The 19,683-nt window shown below is 40.3% G+C and overlaps 1 protein-coding gene across 15 annotated transcripts in view; it reads left to right on the plus strand.

Annotated features, from left to right (window-relative positions):
• MAGI2 (membrane associated guanylate kinase, WW and PDZ domain containing 2) overlaps window positions 1-19,087 on the plus strand; it is a 776,755-nt gene extending 757,668 nt beyond the window's left edge. For all 15 annotated transcript variants that reach the window (XM_075491038.1, XM_075491056.1, XM_075491102.1 and 12 more), the window contains one exon: window positions 16,130-19,087. In XM_075491038.1, coding sequence (XP_075347153.1) covers window positions 16,130-16,929 — 800 coding nt within the window. In that variant the 3' untranslated portion in view covers window positions 16,930-19,087. The remainder of the gene's footprint in view (window positions 1-16,129) is intronic.
• Window positions 19,088-19,683: the final 596 nt, after the last annotated feature.

Consider the following 19,683-nt stretch of genomic DNA (forward strand, 5'->3'; position numbering starts at 1 on the left):
ACAACACTTCTAAAAATCTGTCTGCTTACACTGTGGGAGCCTAATTAGAGATGCTTATATTTGTCAGGCTGTAGCCATAGCTGTATAAGCACCATCAGAAGGACATCTACATTGCGCAGCCAAGCATTGGGATGAAGAGGCATCCCTAAAGGCAAAACATGGGAAAACTGTTCACAAAATCCCAAAATAGTAACATTAAAGATTAAGTAAAACTAACAAATCACAGCCTCTCCATCCAGCAATGAGCTCTGCAAGAGGCAAGTTAATTCTAATGACGGATCAGCCCCAGGAAGCTACATTTTTCTCTGAGAGCAACCACTGTTTTCTCTACATATCTATGGAACAAGGTCCGTAGGAAAGCCTGGGAAGTTTCATTCTCAGTTCCAGCAGTCCTGGCAGCTTGCTTCTTCTGGCTTACTGCTCCTAGCATTTCCCAACTGGAGCTGTCATTACTCAAAGCTACATTAAAATATAAGTTCCTAGAAGTATCTGAAAGCAATGAGTCTTACAACCAAATTGCAAACAGGACATAAAGGTGGAGGAGGCTGAAGCACGATTAACACTTGTAGGTGGACTCCATCCCTCTGGCAAGACACAACCTCCTTCCCCAGTTACTTTCTGCCTGGCACTGCAGAGGGAGCAGAAACACTGAATTTCACCCATGAGGAACATCTAGGAGAAAGTGAATTCATTTCCCCTCCTGCTTTCACAGCAGGACTTCAAAATCATACTTTCTAACAAGCTTGGTAGTTTTTCACTGAGTTTTAAGTTGCTTAAGAAGTTCTGCAGAAAGCTGTAAGTTTTAGAGACTCCAGCCCAGTCACACTGAGATTTTGGAAAACATTTCCATTGCCCTGTCTTGGAAATACGGATCCGGCCATGAGCATGCTGGGTCAGGGTGTGGCACTAACACACGCAGAGCCGCAAGAACCAGAATCAATGAGGTTTGGTGAACAAGGATCCTGTCTCAGGGCTGGTTGGCAGTTGATGGATGTATACAACAGTGGTTCTTTCCCTCTCTCTTCCTGTTTGTTTGACTTTTTGTTAAAAGACTTGTTAAAAGACTTGTCCTGGAGTTGCATTGCACATTTTTGGAATCTCTGTTGTTTCACATGATGTTAAATTATGTACAAAACTCACCCCATGGCTTCATGACATTCAGGCGACCTTCCAGAACTAGAGTTTAGATTCATTTTTGGCTATTTAAGGGAACAGTTCTGTATGTAAAAAGTAAAGTTTCACTATACACAAAAATATTGCTGGTTAACAGATAAAAGGTAGAAGGTATTTAGCAGCAGTCATTTTTGAAGGGCCTTGAAGAAACTCTCAGCTCATGTGTCAGCACTACCCCACCAACAAAACCAAAAAATGTCAGAGTTGATACCAATACAAGGATTTTTTCATACAAATAAATTGGCACAGTTCTGAAATGCATTAAACCCTTTGCTTTTTATTTGTTATGACTCCTTCAAAAAGCACCTCAAGATGTACTCCACATCCATAGTCCAGGTGAATCTACGTCCTGAATATATATGCACATTAGTTTCAGTCATCCACTAATATTTAGACTTACAGCATGCTTATTTGTCTTGGCTTTACACAAATACTTCTTTCCTGTTACATATAAGCTTTTTACTCAGTTATTCTAAACTTACTAAGAATTCTCTTTTCTAACAATAGTACAATATCTGTATGTCACTGGTTCTGTTAATTCTAATGATTGGTCCTAGGCTGTTCCTCCCCTTCCTTTAGGAATGGTACCTTCCAGTCTCTCCATGTGCATGAAAAGTGACAAGCATGGGTCCCCATATTTCTACTTATTGGGCCACCCTAAAGACACGGTTTGTAAACTCTGCATGTATATTATCTTTCTCTAATATGCTTTTGTTTCTCACAACTGTTAATAGAGTTTTTTCCAACTTTTTCTTACATGTTAGCTCGCTTAGTAGTTTCTACAGTATTTGACTTTTCTTTCATAACTGATTATCTTAGATATCAAAGCAGCTATGCATTTTGCAAATGTCTTTTAATATCCTAGATAACTAGTTCTTCATGTCACACTGCTGCTAGTGCAAGAAACACAGCCATAGGTCTGCTATATATCCCCTTTTTCTCATGACAAAAATTTATCCTCTGAATACAACTTTTCCGGTAGAAAATCTTGAACTTTTGGGAACCAAAGCCATAATTTTCCCCTTCCTTATGGTACTTGGCTTGCAAAAATATTAGCAATGTGAAGGTGGAAGTTAAATGCTGATCTCAAACAATACTTATATGCAGCCTCTGGAAGAAATAACTAATGTAAAATTGAAGACTTTTTGGAAGACGCTCTAAGGCAATACTCATTTTTTAAACCCAGTGGCTATGCTGAATTTACACATAGCAGTTTGCACTTGATTTCAAGCTATTTTCTTCATAAATCAGATCCAACTGCGCAGATTGTTCAGATACATCAAATTTGTACTGCAGAGTCATGGCCCAGAAATGATACCTGGAAAGCAATGGAAAAGAAAAACTTATTTTTTCTTATTTTTTATGGATTGCTGTCGTCACAGAAAATGCAAAAGTGTTCAGATGCATTCAGTTTGTCTGCTGTAGACTTTGCACAATGTACTATATCTGCTAAAATTATAAGGCCAGTCTCACACTATTGAAGTAGATTGGAAATAGAAAGGGATTTATACCCAAAGGTATCCTCCTAGCCTTTGAGCTTCGAGCAGCTCCTCCAGTGTGATGCCCACAGAATTCCTGCCCCCAGCACCCAGGCACTAAGCTCTGCTTAAGGTATCAGTCTTGTGGATGCAAATCTGGGTAATCTAATCGATTGCTTGCATGTGTTTCCAGTTATATCTTCTTTCCAATTTGTGTCTATAAATAAGAATTTTTTGAACACAGACATGTCCCTATACTTTGCTAGTGCAGAGCTGGACACATCTAGAGGCCATTTGAAAATTGCAGCCGCGTTGTTCAAGTGTGTATGTCACCATCGGAAACCTCCTAGCAACAAAGGAGTTTCTGCATCGTGCAGAAATCTGAGTTGCACCATTCGTTGCAGTCATTCTCACCTTACTTCTGCTTTGTTCTCCTTTGCACTTCACTAGAAGTAGTTTAGAGAGATCATGAGGTTAAAAAATCCAAGCTGGCATTAGGGCCATTTTACAAGTCTCAGTTGTCAAGCATAGGAAGTTCAGTGAACTGCCGTTCCACCACAAGCGTTCGATATTTATAACCATAGCTTTCTATGCATTATCTTTATTTTTCCTCCTATAGCATAACGGATACAGGAAATAAGTCTTTTTTTCCTGAAATAAGTAGAAACGTAAATCCTCTATAAATACAGCTAAAGTTAGTTTTGCAGTCACTCAGCCATGAATGGTTCTGATTATTTATTTGGCAGGAAGTGTTAGGACAGAATTTTTTTCCCAGTAACATATATCCAGAAAATCAAAAGCAATTTAATTTGGGTCAACACCAAAAGCAAAATACTTGATTGGTAAAAAAACTAATATCAGGTCAAATGAAAATACATGTGTCAAAGTGTTTCAATTTCAGGTGTTTTTAATGAAAGAGTTTTGAGAGGGAGGATTTTCCTAAAGAGCTGGTTTTGCAATGGGGCTTTTCCCAACAAAATTGTGGCTGTGCTACCATTTATTAGAGCACTGACCAAGGATGTAAGTCAAATTTCCTGATGCAGAACAGATATATCGACCATTCTAGCATGTCTTAGGAGAGGCCCGTACCATAACATCATAGTGCAGTCTGTTTTGAGTCCGCATGTCTCCCACAGGAATTGTTCCATTTTGTATAAATAATCACTTATGGAAGATGATCAGCAGGCTTACTTGAAGTTAGATATAGCACAGGAGAGATGCAAGTGCTAGAAGGTGGTTTAGAAAGTACATCCAGATCAAGTGGCACGTGCCTGTGCTTTCTTGCACCATGGGTTTGGTATCCCTTACTAGTGACCACTGCATTTATATTTGCAAAAATAGATGAAAAATTGGGAGCTTATACTGTGTTTTTATAGTTTGAATACAGTTAAATCCTTCAGAAATCTCCAGTCAGCTGCAAATTGTATTTTTTTAGTTCTTTAACTCTGTTAGTATGTCTGAAGCTTTTATGTTTGCCTAATAAATGGCTAAAGCATCTTGGCCTGTACATTTAAGCCAAATACTCCTACCTGTTCAGAGTAGTGATCAGATAATCCAATTCACCCTATTTTTAATGCTCATTTTATAAATCTCTAGAGCTGAGGTTGGGTGTTATTTGAAACTTGAACTACCCCATATATCATTCATCTGATGTGAGTGCAAAAATCAATAGCCATTTTGGAAAAGTGCCCTTTCCTTCTGTGACCACCTTGGTGGAACTGCAAACATTCATTCATATTCCTGCTGCATTTCCAATACCACCTTCTTATTTCTAGCAATACCAACTTAATTTCAGGAACCTGTGGTGTGTAAAAAAAAAAAAAAACAGGACTTACTAAATGAATCAATATACTGGTTAATAAAATTGGTCTAAAACCATCAGGCAATTTGAATATGGGCTCCCAAAGGTTCTAGCTGTTTCATTGCTGTGGGTAAAAACTATTCAAGGACAAAACTGAATATTAAAATTTGCTTTACAAACATGTCTTTAGTATTTAATAAATATGTAGCGGCTGGTAGCAAAGTAGAACATCCTTCTGTTAAATAACAGTGTATGTGTATGGATATGTGGGTGCGTATAGTTATTTCTGTCTTACAGCAAATTTCTATTTTAAAAGATATGTAGACCTTTTACATAGGTATCCCTCAATATAGAAAAAGAAAACACAGTTTTGAAAGAGAGAGGGATGCATGGGTAGACATTTTTGGTTTTTGTGGCAATGTTTTTGCGCTTTCAGGGAAGCAATAGCTTTTCCTTACTTTTTAAATGCAAAAATACTGAGTCCTTTCCACAGTCCTAAGCATTGCTTTGGCAATTACACTCCCAGTGGCTTTGGCCAGTCCAGCTGAATTGTCTTACCCACGCTTCCTCCATCTGTATAACAGGGATAGAAATATTTACTTACCTATCTCATGGGAGTGTTATGGGGATTAATTATTTAATGCTTGAAAAGCACTTTAAAGATTAAAATTCCTAGTTGACTACTCAGTATTATTATTAAAGCAGAACCTCAATAATCCACACACATTATAATCCACACCAAAATTGGCGGTGTCTCCCCACATCTGAGAAAAGATTTAATAATAAGGCTGTTGAGCAAGTTCTCTTATTACTAAGGCTTAATTATTACAATATAATATTCTAGAGTAGATTTACTAATATGGTGCAAAGTGTAGATAATTACAGCTAAACTACAGTGAATAAAACAGATGAACAAACATTATCCCTGGTTTTGTTCACATAAACTGGCAAGCAGGTTCGACAGCCAAAGAAGGGAAAAGTCCCACCCGCAAATCTTTTTCTAACTTTTTTTTTTGGTGGCTTCCTGTATTTCCATCCAGTTGATGATATTAGAAGATAAGCACCCAAAATACAGGGCCTGAAAGAACACAGCCATCCCTCTGTCTCCACAGCATCAGTTTTTCCTTTCTTCATGTAATGCAGAGAAATAGGAAAAATGGAAAATCAGTAACATTTACTGTATCCTCGCAATTTGCCGTAGGATTAAGTCCAGTCTTCTGCTGTTGCAGCGTAAGGTCCCATAAAATCCCTCTCCTGCTGCTCATTTTGCAGTCCCTCTCATTCGTAAATTTGCAAAGGGCCTCCAATTAATAGCAAGACTGCATCACTCCAACTTGTTTTTAATCTTGTTTTATCTACCTGGACTCTAGTAAAGCCTTTGACACTGTCTCCCACAGCATTCTCCTACAGAAGTGGGTGTCTCATGGCTTAGGTGGGTGTGCTCTTTGCTGGGTAAAAAACTGGCTGGATGGCCGAGCTCAGAGAGTGGTGGCGAATGGAGTTAAAGCCAGTTGGTGGCCGGTCACAAGTGGTGTTCCCCAGGGCTCAGTACTGGGGCCAGTCCTGTTTAATATCTTCATCAATGATCTGGATGAGGAGATTGAGCACATCCTCAGTAAGTTTGCAGATGACACCAGATTGGGTGGGAGTGTTGATCTGCTTGAGGGTAGGAAGGCTCTGCAGAGGGATCTGGACAGGCTGGGTCAATGGGCCAAGGCCAATTGTATGAGGTTCAACAAGTGCCAGGTCTGCACTTGGGCCACAGCAACCTCATGCAATGCTACAGGATTGGGGAAGAGTGGCTGGAAAGCTGCCTGGCGGAAAAGGACCTGGGGGTGCTGGTTGACAGCCAGCTGAATACGAGCTGGCAGTGTGCCCAGGTGGCCAAGAAAGCCAATGGCATCCTGGCGTGTATCAGGAATAGTGTGGCCAGCAGGACTAGGGAAGTGATTGTGCCCCTGTACTCAGCACTGGTGACTGCACCTCGAATACTGTGTTCGCTTTTGGGCTCCTCACTACAATAAGGACATTGAGTTGCTGGAGTGTGTCCAGAGAAGAGCAACGAAGCTGGTGAAGGGTCTGGAGCAGAAGTCTTATGAGGAGCAGCTGAGGGAACTGGGGTTGTTTAGCCTGGAGAAGAGGAGGCTGAGGGGAGACCTTATTGCTCTCTACAACTACCTGAAGGGAGGTTGTAGCGAGGTGGGTGTCAGTCTCTTCTCCCAAGTAACAAGCGAGAGGACGAGAGGAAATGGCCTCAAGTTGTGTCAGGAGAGGTTTAGATTGGATATGAGGAAAAATTTCTTTACTGAAAGGGTTATCAAGCATTGGAACAGGCTGCCCAGAGAGGTGGTGGAGTCACCATCCCTGGAAGAGTTCAAAAAACGTGTAGACGTGGCACTTCAGGACATGGTTTAGTAGGCATGGAGGTGTTGGGTTGACGGTTGGACTAGATGATCCTAAAGGTCTTTTCCAACCTTAATGATTCTATGATTCTAATCAGAGCTAGCTTCCCTACGCATCTGTGATAGTATCCTTACTATATAGAGCTCCATATCAAAGGGGACATTATGAATGCACAAACCATTATTCCTGTGGCATGGCCCAATAATTCTCATCATGAAGGTTGTGCAATAAGTGCTTCAATGGCCAGACTTCAGGGGATCTAAAACCAGTTCCACCTCTCTTCAGCACAGTCAGTTTTCTGCAATGGCATGCATTTCCCCAAAAGAGAGAAGAGCCACTCATCTACATTTTTAAGTGAATAGTGATTTGGAGGGGTCAAACTTTACACTCTTTAGAAGGACCCAGAAACTATTGTGTGTCTTCCTCTGGCTTGACAGGAACAAGAACATTTTATCTTTGTACGTCCCAACAAAGACTCTATCTCTAAGAATATCAGCTGAACTTCGGATACAATGGCTTTGAACTCATTTACATGATTTTTTTAATTGATCTGTGGTTATCCAGGTGTAAAAGGTCTGGGTTTTTTTAGCTTGCTTAAAAGAATCCATAAACAGCCATCAGCTCTTCTAGGGACAAAAGCACAGCCATGAAAGTACAAAAAGTTATTTAAAAGTACAGCAAGAGGCAATCAAGGTGTGTCAGCAAAGCCTTGGCAGCAGTCTGGTGCTATGATACCCAGGACTAAATTAAACTAACAGGGCCTCTTATGACTCTAGTCATTGGCATCTGAAATTTGATGAGTCTAAATGGTCACATAGTGACATAAAAAAGTGTTATTCCAACCATTAGAGAGGAGAAGGCAAGTTTTGCTCGTACAGGGACTTGCAGCTGGTCCTACCTCTGCCCTTCTCGCTCCACCATGCTGTGGTGCAATTCCTGGCTGATGCTTTGTGGCCCGACTGCAGGGAGAGGTTAGCAGAGCTCATGGCCTCTGTCAGATTTCTTATAGCTTGTTACTCCTAGCTTGGGAAAAAAAACCCTCAGAAAATGAAATGCTTTTTTTTGTACTTTGCCCCTATGAGGTAACTGTCACTCTCCAACCAACTTTTTACGAACATGACCATAGAGCATGTTATATTTTGTTGAGCTACAGCAACACATATGCAACCCACAATTTTAAACATCTGGGTTTTCTAACAACATGTAGTTTGTGTTTACTCATTAGGAGTTCAATATTACAATGCGACATCCATTTATTCATGCACTTTCATCCCATTATACAGTTTTCAGAGAAAATTGTCTCAGCATCCGAAAGATATCAGATACCACAACAGCCCCGACAGCAACCGCGGTCCCAGGGTCAGCTCTGCACCTTCAGTGCCCAGCAGCCTCAAGTTAGCAAAGAGTTTGCTAAAAAGAGACTAACTAATTCTGCAACTTCTGCCCTAAGCAGGATGGGAATACTTATTAATGAACTTTGTAAATAAGGATGCCTTCAAACCAAGTTATGGGTTTTGCTTAAGATCCTGTTGAGATCTTAAGTGAGAACCACCAACACTCAGCGCCTGCCAGAAACAACTTTCTAGGGGCATTTCATATACAGTCAAAATGCTCTGAATTCCTCACTTATTAAATGAATTTTATATATTATCTACATACCTTTAATAATGACAGCTGTTTATTGACCAGACAGGATGTGATGCCTACTGTTAACGCCCATTTTAGCTGCAATAATTAATAATTTTAATATTTAAGTTTAATTAAGTGTGTAATATCCAGCTCTTAAATTATTCAGTCTCTGCAGAATGTTTTTCATTAATACCACACATTCTATTAACATATTTATGAATACCTTTTATGATTTAATGTGGCTTAATTCGATTAATAAAAACTAATTTTAAAGTCTCTATCTTTTTTAATTATACAGTAACTTGCAATATAGATTTTCCAGCTCCAGCATGGCTCTGGTTTCTTCTGAGGTTTCTGCAGCTTCTACTCTACTGCCTGACCACACAGAAAAAATAAAACCTTCTTTACTGAAGGGATGAGGTTCTTTTGCTGAGTAGCTCTGATCTGACAGATATGTGAGATGCTCAGCACTTCAGAAAGGGTACCAAACTGCCCGAAGGACCTAGTGAATGATAATGCACGGTTAGAGCAACCTCACTCAAGACTAGCACTTAGGCTGTCCGTAGACTTAACACTGATGCAGTGGCGAGGAGCTTGCTGTGGAGGGTAAAAGCACTGTACAGGCTGCAACTTTTCATTTCAGCCGTTCACAGTATTAGTGAGTAATCCTGTAACATTTATGCAGATACTCAATTCAAGGAAAAATCAAATTTACCAAATTCACTCAGATTAGTGATCATGATCATTGGTTTAAATATTTAATGGATAGGACTGTTTACTAGATCCATATCTATTGAACAGGCTAAAATGGGTCTTGGAATGAGTGATAAACTGTGTATTCATAATCATCTGGCCTTAAGATTCACAGCCAGAAGACTATTACAGTAAATTAGTAAATTGATTTACTAAATTAATTTACCTCTTTCATGTCTGAAACATAACCCATTCGTAAGTGTAGCTCTTGATTATTTTTCCCTCTCCCATTCTGCACTTTAGGTAGTTTTTTCCTGCATAGAGAAATTACCCTTTTTTATTCTAGCCATTGTAAGAGCAGTGTTAAAATTATCTCAGTCCTGATGTAAGGTGTGACTGGTGTTGGAGAGAGCCAAATGATGCAGTGCTTAGGCATTATTGCAAAATCATACTGAAATGCTTATGGATGTGATTTATATTTAAGGGGTGAACAATGGCAGGGTAACAAGGAGAGAGCTAAAGTTAGATGCAGCACCCCAAGATCATCCAAGTCCTGGAGACAATCCAGTCCACCTGCTCTCCAGGACAGAAACGCTGAGTGTTTCTGAATTCATTAGTTATCTCTTGTGTTAGCCTGAAAGGTCTCAGGCCACTTACCTGCAGTGATCCATGCTTGCTAAAAAGGGCCTGATGTGGGGCGATGGGTGTAGATCTCCATGTCCATCCACTCAGCTTTGATCCACAGCCTCCAAAAGGCCTTCCCAGAAGGAGCTCTCCAACATTGGTTGTGTATACTTTCAACAGAAGAGCAGACATCTATTCCAGAGGTCTTCTGAGACACCTCTCTCTCTCTGACTCTGTAAGGCAATTAAATTATTATCTCAAGTGATTAGGACAGTAAAATACTGGTGAAGCAGTGCCATAATTAAACAACTAACTCAGGGAAAGGGATTTACTGAGGATGCACTGGGTATAGTGTAGGATCAGAAACAGTGCAGAATAAGAACAGGAACTCTCCAAGTCAGATCAATCACTTCCCATGTTTCTTTGCTAGCCATCTTTAAAGAATATGTTACATAAAAAATTGAAAATTGCTTTCATCCATAGTGCTTTCTACAGATTAAAGCCAACACAAATGAATGTGTATGCCTTTCTTGTTTCAGGAAAACATTCAGCACTTTTCTAAAGGGTTTTTTAAATTTTTTCCTCACAATATGCAGTTTTGCCCTCTCTGCACCAAGTTTAAATTTTCCCTTTCTCTCCACTCCCTTAGTTACCTTAGCTCCAAAAACAAGCAATATAATCTCCTGAGCTTCTGCAGATTTGGTCTTCCAAGCGTAACTAACAATCTGCTCTTTCTGAAGCGTGTTTCGATAATTCCCAAATTAGATCTTTGAACATGAAAGCACTTTTTCTAACAAACCTCCATGCAGAGTACAGAAATGGTGATGAAAGTGAACTTTACTTGAGTCGAGATCGTTCGAAGTCTCATCAGATGGCCCTTGCCACTGCTGGTGGCAGAGTCCATTGCCAATCACTTTCCAGGAGAGGCTGGGGGAAAGGGTGGCATATCGTGTCAGGTTTGCATGAGAGTGACAGCTGGACAGAAGCTTTTCTAACCATCAAAATCTCAGAGAATCATTTATTTCAGGAGACAAAGGGTGCTGTATGTCTGGGTTGTGGAAGCTCCAGGATGAAAGATTAAAGATTCTTTAAATATTCTGAAATATCCCTCCTTAGAGAGCATTAAAGACAAGCTGCAGGAGACCAATGCAATCAGGAACATCACAGACATGTCAAGCTATAATGAGAAAGAGCCAAATGCATTCCTGGTGTAACACTGCCAACATTAGTGGATACTCACCAGGGGACTATTTGTCCCATTTTCGTTATTAGCAGCATCTGTAAGAACTGTTTGCCACCTTCTGGCAATACATAATTTCAGATAAAAAGTGGGGGAAAAAAGTAAAGCACCATATTTTTTATTTAATCAAAAACTCTTTGATTCCCTAGGAAAATAATTCCGGGAAGGTACAAAACCAGCTGCTTAGACATTTCAGGAAATGTTTCATTCAGACTACTGAAAGCATTCAAAGCTTTAATATACTGTTCATTATTCACATACTTTGGAAATTAAAAAGGCATTGAGATTTTATTGTACTTAAGTAATAAAATGTGATGCCATTTTTACTCTTAACATTACTATTAAATATTAAATAAATTAATATTAGTACTTTACGGTTAATTTTATCTGACAAAAAATCCCACATTCTTGATAAACTACTGAGCTATTATTTAAAATATTTTGATGCAAAAGGGGAACCTAGTAACAAATCTGAGGTCTATTCTCTCTTGACCTGAGATCTTGGCAGAGCAGATAAGCACAGCAAGACTAGACCTGACAGACTCTTGATTAACCTGATTGCCTGATGAGCAATGAAGAGCAACCCGTAAAAAAACATAAGTATTGCAGGAAATTAAATAAACTTATCAGGAGGCTGAGCTCTTTCCTCTGACTTAGTGTCCAGGCAATGCTCAGAAAGTAAGAAAGACAGGCACACCTATCTCCTCCATTAGCAGTAAAGCCAGGTTTCTTTTCAGACATAAGCTGTCAGCAAGCACTGGATCCAGGTAGAAGACTAGGCTTTAGTTAAGAGAGGAGCAAGTAGATACATGAGAATAGTATCCTCGTTTCCACTCCATTGAACGCGTGTAAGCTGACGTAGCAAAGCAAAAAATTCATATATATGGTTGTTCTACCTCAAACAAAAAAGCCTCTAGACAGAAACTTTCTGCTCCTGATGTTTTCCCCTTGTCACTCTTCCTCCAAAATGGCTGTGTTCATCTCCTGCTTGTCCTCCTACACACTCAAGTCTTGTGTCTGTGGTGTCTCTTACTCAGTTAGCAATTTACTCCCTGACTGGGACTTATGCGAAACAGGTCATAGGTGAGTCATTCTTACACATCCCATGGAGAAGTGCCGCCAACCTGCATGACAGTAGCTTGTGGAAACTAAAAGCCACCCAGAAAACACCTACTAAATTACACCAAATCAAATGCCATCACAGTGACAGATTATAGTGCTGCTCCCAGCTCATTTATCTTGTCTAAATTAGTAGGTCAAGGGAGATTTTCTCCCTTCAAAGAAGGGAGGAAGGCATCTATTAGCCTTCAGTGAGATGCATACCTTTGAAAAACAATTTCTTCCACAGTAAGGATGATATCCATAGTGACAAAGTCAGAAACAAATTTAAAACTACACCGTCCCTAAATCTCTCCAGCAGTTTCAACCGAATGCGATATCCTTCACTTCTGTTTGTAAGTTGTTTGGGCATTAGTAGTCCATGCTCTATTAAACAAATACTGTCTTCAGTTTCTCCCAGAGGTTAAGGGCAAAAAAAAATAAAGTCATTGCATTGTCTCTGATTTAGTATGTTTGCAAAATATTTTGAAATATTTCGGAATAACAGACAGTAAAAGTAGGTTATGTTCACACTTAACACATAGGTTTTATATAAAGCTTAAAAACTACAGGAAAAAATACTTATTCAGAAATATTAATAACTCTCTCCAAAATGCAGCTATAACCTCAGAATAAGCATAAAGAGAAATCATTAGTTTAGTTGCTCTACAGAATAAAATTTTACATTTTTCTCCTGTTTATATTTGTTATGGAAAAGCAATCATTTTAGTGCTGGTTGAACAAGTCCAAATGAACCCTTATGGCTTGAACACAGCTCTTTAAAAGGTTTTTCTTTTGAGCAACAAATTACTTATATTACTGCACTTTGCTCTACTCTAGTAATTTTGAAATTTTCCCATAATGTTCAAACATTAGAGGAAAGTCGGTTACAATACCTTCACATTAGTATTCTCCTCACTAGCCAGTGACATACTACAACGATGGCTTGTTGACATTAACATCTACCAAGGCTGAGGATGACTTTCTACATCATTTCATTTCATTTGAAAGAAAAAGCAGGTTAGGTTGGGGTTTGGCTGCCTGAGATTGATGGTAGTTAAATCTTATAGAAAGTCATTTTGTCAAGTTCTTACTTGCAAGTACTATATTGCTACAGAATATGAATGATAGTTTTATTTCATGGCAGCTTTTTCCCCCAGCCGCTGGAAATACAGCCTGTAGAGGTGCCTCCCCAGCAAGAAGGCCAGGCACAGCATTTTAAACAAACAGCAGCCAGTGGCCCACCTGGGGTTCTCCCACAGCTGAACTTCCCTTTAAGCTGTGGCTACAAGTCTTCTTGCTTAGTTGGCCAAGTTGTCTTTTTCTTAGAGTTTTCTCGGGGAGAGGCAGAAATCCAGTAATGCATATAATATTGCATGTCCTAGTTTATAGATGTCTATATTTATATATCATTACATGTAACAAATATGCTGATTCACTTTTGTTTTGTTCACACCCCTCCAAAAAAGAAAATAGAAAAAAAATGAAAATTTTCTAGGGGGACAGTCCATTAATAAATCAGTTCTCGATCTCTAGGGAATAAAACAGCAGCACTCACCCCCAGGTCTCCTCCCCTGAGTGTCCCGCTAATAACTGGTACAATATTGCCCTTCGTGCCTCAGAGGAGCCGCGAGAGATGTTTGCCACCCTGGTTTTGAATGGTGGCCACCTGGCTTGTCCTCCCGGACAAGAAACAGACGATTCGAGCACAGTGGCACATTTTGCACAGAGGCAACCTTGTTACCCGAACGCATCTTGTTGCTCCAGGCCATTTGATGTCTTTACTGGTGTGCAGCTGATACTTCACAAAGTAACAAGCTATTTCTGTAACTTCAGATGCTCTCAAAGCCTTGCACAAGATCTGGTAATGGCCCACTGCTCTTCACTGCCACTCAGTGAAAAACATCTTCTCGTGGACAGCTGGGAAAGAAGACTGTAGTTAAGCCAAATACATTGGTCAGGCCAACGCTCGGCACCACCTCTACCCTGGGGAGGTGTGACAATGCCATAAAAAGCACAAACTTAATTTTCTGAGGCCCAAGGTGGCTTGTCTAGTGCTAGCTCAGGTACCTCACTGGTGCACACAGGCAGCTTCATGCTGCTCAGCAGTCCCAGGATAGGTTTAGAGAACGAGGCAAAGTGACTTGGACCCCATGCATGGTCCTTGATTCAAGTGTTAACCAAAATGGGATCTTCTGGATTTCAGATCTGAAAAGAGCCAGGGTGGGGTCTGCGCCTCCCCCGTCAGGCTCAGCCTGCGGTCCTGTACCGGGGGAGCGGTGCTGAAGAGCAGAAGTAAAGAAGCAGCCCATCAAAGCAGATGCTTTTTGTAGGCAAGCTCCTAAGAGCTGATCACTCTACATGCATGAGCCTTCCTTTTATTTTTTCTTGCTCAAGTGCCAAGCAGGGAGCAGATGGTACATTACTCAGCCTTAACTGGAGGGTAAGAAAGTGTGATTTTTTAAAAAAAAAACCTCAGTTGAGACCCTCAGCCCATTTAGATTCCCAGCTCAAAGTTTATTTGTCTTACACAGAACTTGTACTTTCTCCCCTCTCAAATGCTAATCCTCTCCACACATATGCTCATTATGCAAAAGCATATGACAAACACCATCTGGGAAAATAAATAGCTCCTCAGCTAACCGCGCTGCTCCCTCTCTTTACGTCACCCACCTCACTATTGTCTCTCCTATTTTTATCTGCAAGACAGCAATCACTCAATCAAGCTATTAACTTAAAAGTGCTGTCTCCATCAAGCAAGCTGCAGATCCCAGGCTGGGCAGTAAAACCCATTCCATTTTTTGAGATTATGAGCATCTTCATGATCATTTGAAGGCAGCCATAGCACTGAGAAAAATAAATGTATCTTTTAAAGGACAGTTGATATCACTGAGAGATACTAGTCCTGACCCACAGAAGTCCATGCTTGTTTTTCAGCTAGAAGGTTACGTTTTCTCCTCCCATGAAATATGCAGCTCTTGCCACGAGTTCCACCTCGTTTCCATGGATCCCTGAGATAGTCCTTCCTCTCTGACAGATTATTGCTCATACTGTTCAGAGCCAGGCAATGGTGCTAAATAGGGAATGACATTAGCCAAGTTCAGTGATTTCTCTAACCTCTATGTAGACGGGTAAGAATAGGAGTCATGTTGTCATTAGTCATGATGGATTCGTTGTCTGCCGGAATGTTAATCAAAAGAAATTGTGTATGCAAGAGAAAGGCATCTCAGAATATTCTGTTTTGCACCGATGGATTAGGAAATCATGATGATTCAGCAAAGAAGATGTCTATTTAGCTAAATTAAACAGGATCTGCACAATCCAACCACATTGTGTTGAGGCTAAGTAACCAGGAGAAATTCAAAATGCACAGCCAAGAGACTCAGCGGCTGACGCTGTGATATAAAGGCAGAGCTTTGTAAGTACCCTGTAAGAATTGTGGGGCCATAAACACTGCAATATTATACCTGTTTAGAAAAAATATGAGACAGAATTCAGTGATGACCTTATCTGAGCTACAAATTCTTGTCAATTATTATATGCTTGTAGGGACATGTTTAATAGATGGCAGAAAGTCCTTCTCATTTGTCCTCAGAGACAGCGCTGATATTGCCCAGCTAAGAAATCCATTATACAGCCACAAAAGAGGCAATTTGATTTCATGAGCACGTGCCTTTATTATTTTAAGAATAATTTAACATAGGCAGAGGAAAGCAGAATCTGTGTGAAAAAAATCGGGGTTTCCAGCATTTGCAGTTACCAGCCCTGTGGTTCTTGCTTCTTCTGAACTTTTTTTTGGGGGGGAGGGAGATTATTTTTGTTTTCCTCCCCACTGAGTTCCCTGGGAGTTTCGCCTCACCGAAGACAGAGGAGTTTAAGTCTGGTATGCGGTTTGGGTGGTGTTGTCGCTCAGAATACATATGCCTATGCATGACATGCTCTGTGCTGCTGAATACGCCCTTAACTCCCTTCTCTTTGTTGTTACAACAGACGAACCAAACTCCTGGAGTGCTCCCTCTGCCACCTCCCCAGGTCTGCCGGAAGTAGCTCTTTCCCTTGACGACATAATCTCACCATTATCTTCATCACACATAGCCCCACCCTCTGACCCTTCTCACCAGATAAGCCCAGAGCCAGCATGGGATATCAAGAGGGAACACGATGTAAGGAAACCAAAGGAGCTTTCGGTGAATGGTCACAAAAAGAAAAGGTTAGGAGAACAAAGGGAAAGGTCAGCAAGTCCTAAAAAGGTAGACAGGTCAAAGCACGAAGAGGCTTCGTGGAAAGGATATTCAGAAGGCAAAAATAAGACCGCTGATGGTGGCAGGCCCACCTCAGAAAGCAAAGTGGTGGGACACAGCATAATGATTGAGGCTGGCGTGAGAGAGCACGTGTGTGCTGGAACCAGTGATGAACAGTTTGGGAGGCTGAGGAAGCCGGAAAGCAAGAGAGGAGGATCTCTTAGCAAAAAAGAAGATCACAAATCCACAAATACCAGTGAGAAGAAGTTAGCTGCAGCACCTGACCATGTCAAGCTTGATACAGGTGCTACCAAGATGTACAGTAGCAACTGCTGCAGCTCGCCTGGAATTGATATGGACCACAGCCAGAGGGACCCTGATGGGAAACCCAGCGAGTTCCCCAGGAAGGGACATCTCCACTCCATTAGCACTCGCAACACCAACACCACAGTTCGAAAGGCAACGGTCTCCCCAGGGCCATGGAAAATCCCTGGCTCAGATAAGCTACCTAGCGTCCTGAAGTCTGGTACTTCTGCCATGAGCAGATAAGCAAGGGACTGTTGCCCTCTAACTGTCTCAAATTGACGCAGAACATTCTTCTTAGTTTTTGTCTCACATTGGTTTGTTTTAATTTATTTTAACTATCACACATATACACAAAGCATTGAGGAATGAAAACATTAGTGTGTAATTCCATGACAATGTGCACAGTATCTAATAAGTTCAAAAGCATATAGTCAACACGGAGATTTAAAATCGACCCTAAAGTCCCAGTTCCATTTTAGGGACTTTGGCAGCTATGGAAGAAACCAAAACAATATGAAGGACAGTACATCAGAGAAGGATAGTGCAGTGTAGCTTTAGCATTTTTTTCCCACTGCATGGAGGACTTGGATTTCATTCAAACTTTATATCAAGAAACTGGAACAAGTTAGAGCAATCACAAACTGGAACATCGCCTTAAATAAAACTGCACGGAGCAAGCTGAAACCGAGAGGATCTTTTCATGGAGCTAAAATGTTGTAAATATATTGTTCTCGACATATCTAGACAGGGGTTAAAGGGTTTCTTTGAAGCATCGTTTGGAACTGTACACCCATGACACGTCTCCACTGTTAACCTTTGGGATAGTCCACGTGATACCCTGTAGCATAGTTCACTGGGCGCTACGGGAGGAGTGGGGAATCCAGTGGATTAGTTTCTGTGATCCCATTTCTACTGCCATTTTTGTGAACGAACCATGTTTCTGTATTGGAAAGGAGTTAGGGTGGAGTTGTACTTGCAAATTATTCTCAAAAGCGATTTATTACAAGTTCCCCAAATCCTGCGAGGTAGCACACAAACCAATTGGTCAGGCTCAAAACCCAGACGTCTGCAAGGCCCTTGCAACGAAAGGAAGAGTGCTACAGAGAAAAAGCTGCAGTTTCCTTAAGGAAAGGCCTTTCCCCCCTGCAGAAAACGAGAGCTTCACTTATCAACAGTGCTATGTTTCATACCCATCTACATTTAGTTAGGACACTCTCACCTTTCATCCCCTCAGTTTGGCAGAGCAGGTGCCTCTAAGGCACATGTCAAAAATAATTAGACTGGTTTCTGAAATACAGTTGTCGGTGTCCTCATTCGGTAAATTCGATATATTTCCATTTTTAAAATGGTTTCCTTTTTATCATTTCTTCCCCACATCCTTTTTTTTTTTCCTTTGGTCTTTTTTGTTTTTATCTTTCTTGCTTGTCTGTTTTGAATTTCAAGCCTTAAGTGCCAGGTAAACATTCCAGTCTGCCTTCACAGGAAATAACTCCGAGTTCAGTCAATCAGTCATTATCTTGTTTCAAAAAGATGCGTGTGTGTCTGTGTAAGTGTGCATATGCTTATTTGTCTGTCAAAATTAAAACAAAATCCTGGGCAATAATGCATTGGTAATTAAAAAAAAATCATAAAGCTAAGTACTGTCGAAAATTCATATTTAAAAACTAATGTTCTCTAGCAGTCTTAGTTCCTCACATGCTCTGCTGAAAAATTAGATTGAGATTGGCTTTGTTCCAAGAAATTAGCACATTACTGTATGTCTCAAACATTGCACTGGACTGAGAAATTTATAGGCATGTTTCTTCCTGTCCAATTATTTGAAAAGCCTCAAGTCAAGGATTTTGCAGCTTTCAAACAATTTTTTTTAGAAAGAAAAATCCATTTATAATTTCTGAAAAAGCACAAGTCCATGTAGCTGTTTATAAAACTCTTATTTAATGAAAAAAAAAAAAATCTTTATCCCCTGAACTAGAATCCAATATAATTTGCCATTAATTTATTGAATCTGATTTTGGACAATGCTTCTGTAGTGTAGATGCACGTCCCAGTATCTTATTTTTATGTATAAAGAAAGCAAACAATGAAATCTGAAAAACAGTTGAGATTATGCTTGCATAAACTCTAATTTGCACAGTTCACAGCTACTCCTTGTGCAGTAATTGCTTTATGCGGCTGTAATCGATAACCTGTGAAGACAGCACATCATCTAAACCCCATTCCAAATAATATTTCTGTGTAGTGTTAGCTGTGAATTTACCCTGTACAGCTCTATCTCTATAAATATAATTCCATGTATTAATAGTCACAGAAAGGCTGTAAGTGAGCAACTATTTTTATGAAACGCACCACTATGGATAAATTAACTTTTACAGAAATCTTGTTTACTGTATGATATTCTAAACCACTGTCAAATAAAATATATATCCAAAAATCTTTTTTTTTTTTTTCAATTGTACATAGTCTGTGTTAATTTTGAGTGACGGGCTGCAGTGTTACTACCGAGAAGCAATCCTTTACATGCTTATGAGTAGAATGAATTAACTACCGCATTATAAAACAGGGACAGCTCCATTTTAATTTCTTACTCCAAAGAGGGGTACAGTTTATGAATATACATGTAGGTGACCAGACAAATTCCGTATAGGCAAGTTAAGGTGTATGAGGCTACACAGATGCAGAGAAATCTCTCCCTTGGGGCAGAAGCCCGAACTCTTGTTCTCCCTCCAGTCGCAGGAGACACAGGAGGGGGTGGCCAGGCTCCCAGCGCTGAGAGACGACTTCTGAGCGCACGCCAGAGATGCAGAAGGCATCTGGCAGCTCTGCCTAGCCCTAGAAAGGTTTGTTCACAAGTGGAGGGAAGGGGGCATCGTTTGATTTCCAGTTTACTTTACAGAAACAACGTCTCAGAAAACATCATAAGGGTGTAAAAATAGTGGTAACCAGACAGCCTCTTCTGGGGCCTAATCCACCCCCCGTCAAACAGAACAGAAAAATGCT

The sequence above is a fragment of the Mycteria americana genome, chromosome 1 (assembly GCF_035582795.1).
Source record: "Mycteria americana isolate JAX WOST 10 ecotype Jacksonville Zoo and Gardens chromosome 1, USCA_MyAme_1.0, whole genome shotgun sequence".
Taxonomy (NCBI): domain Eukaryota; kingdom Metazoa; phylum Chordata; class Aves; order Ciconiiformes; family Ciconiidae; genus Mycteria; species Mycteria americana.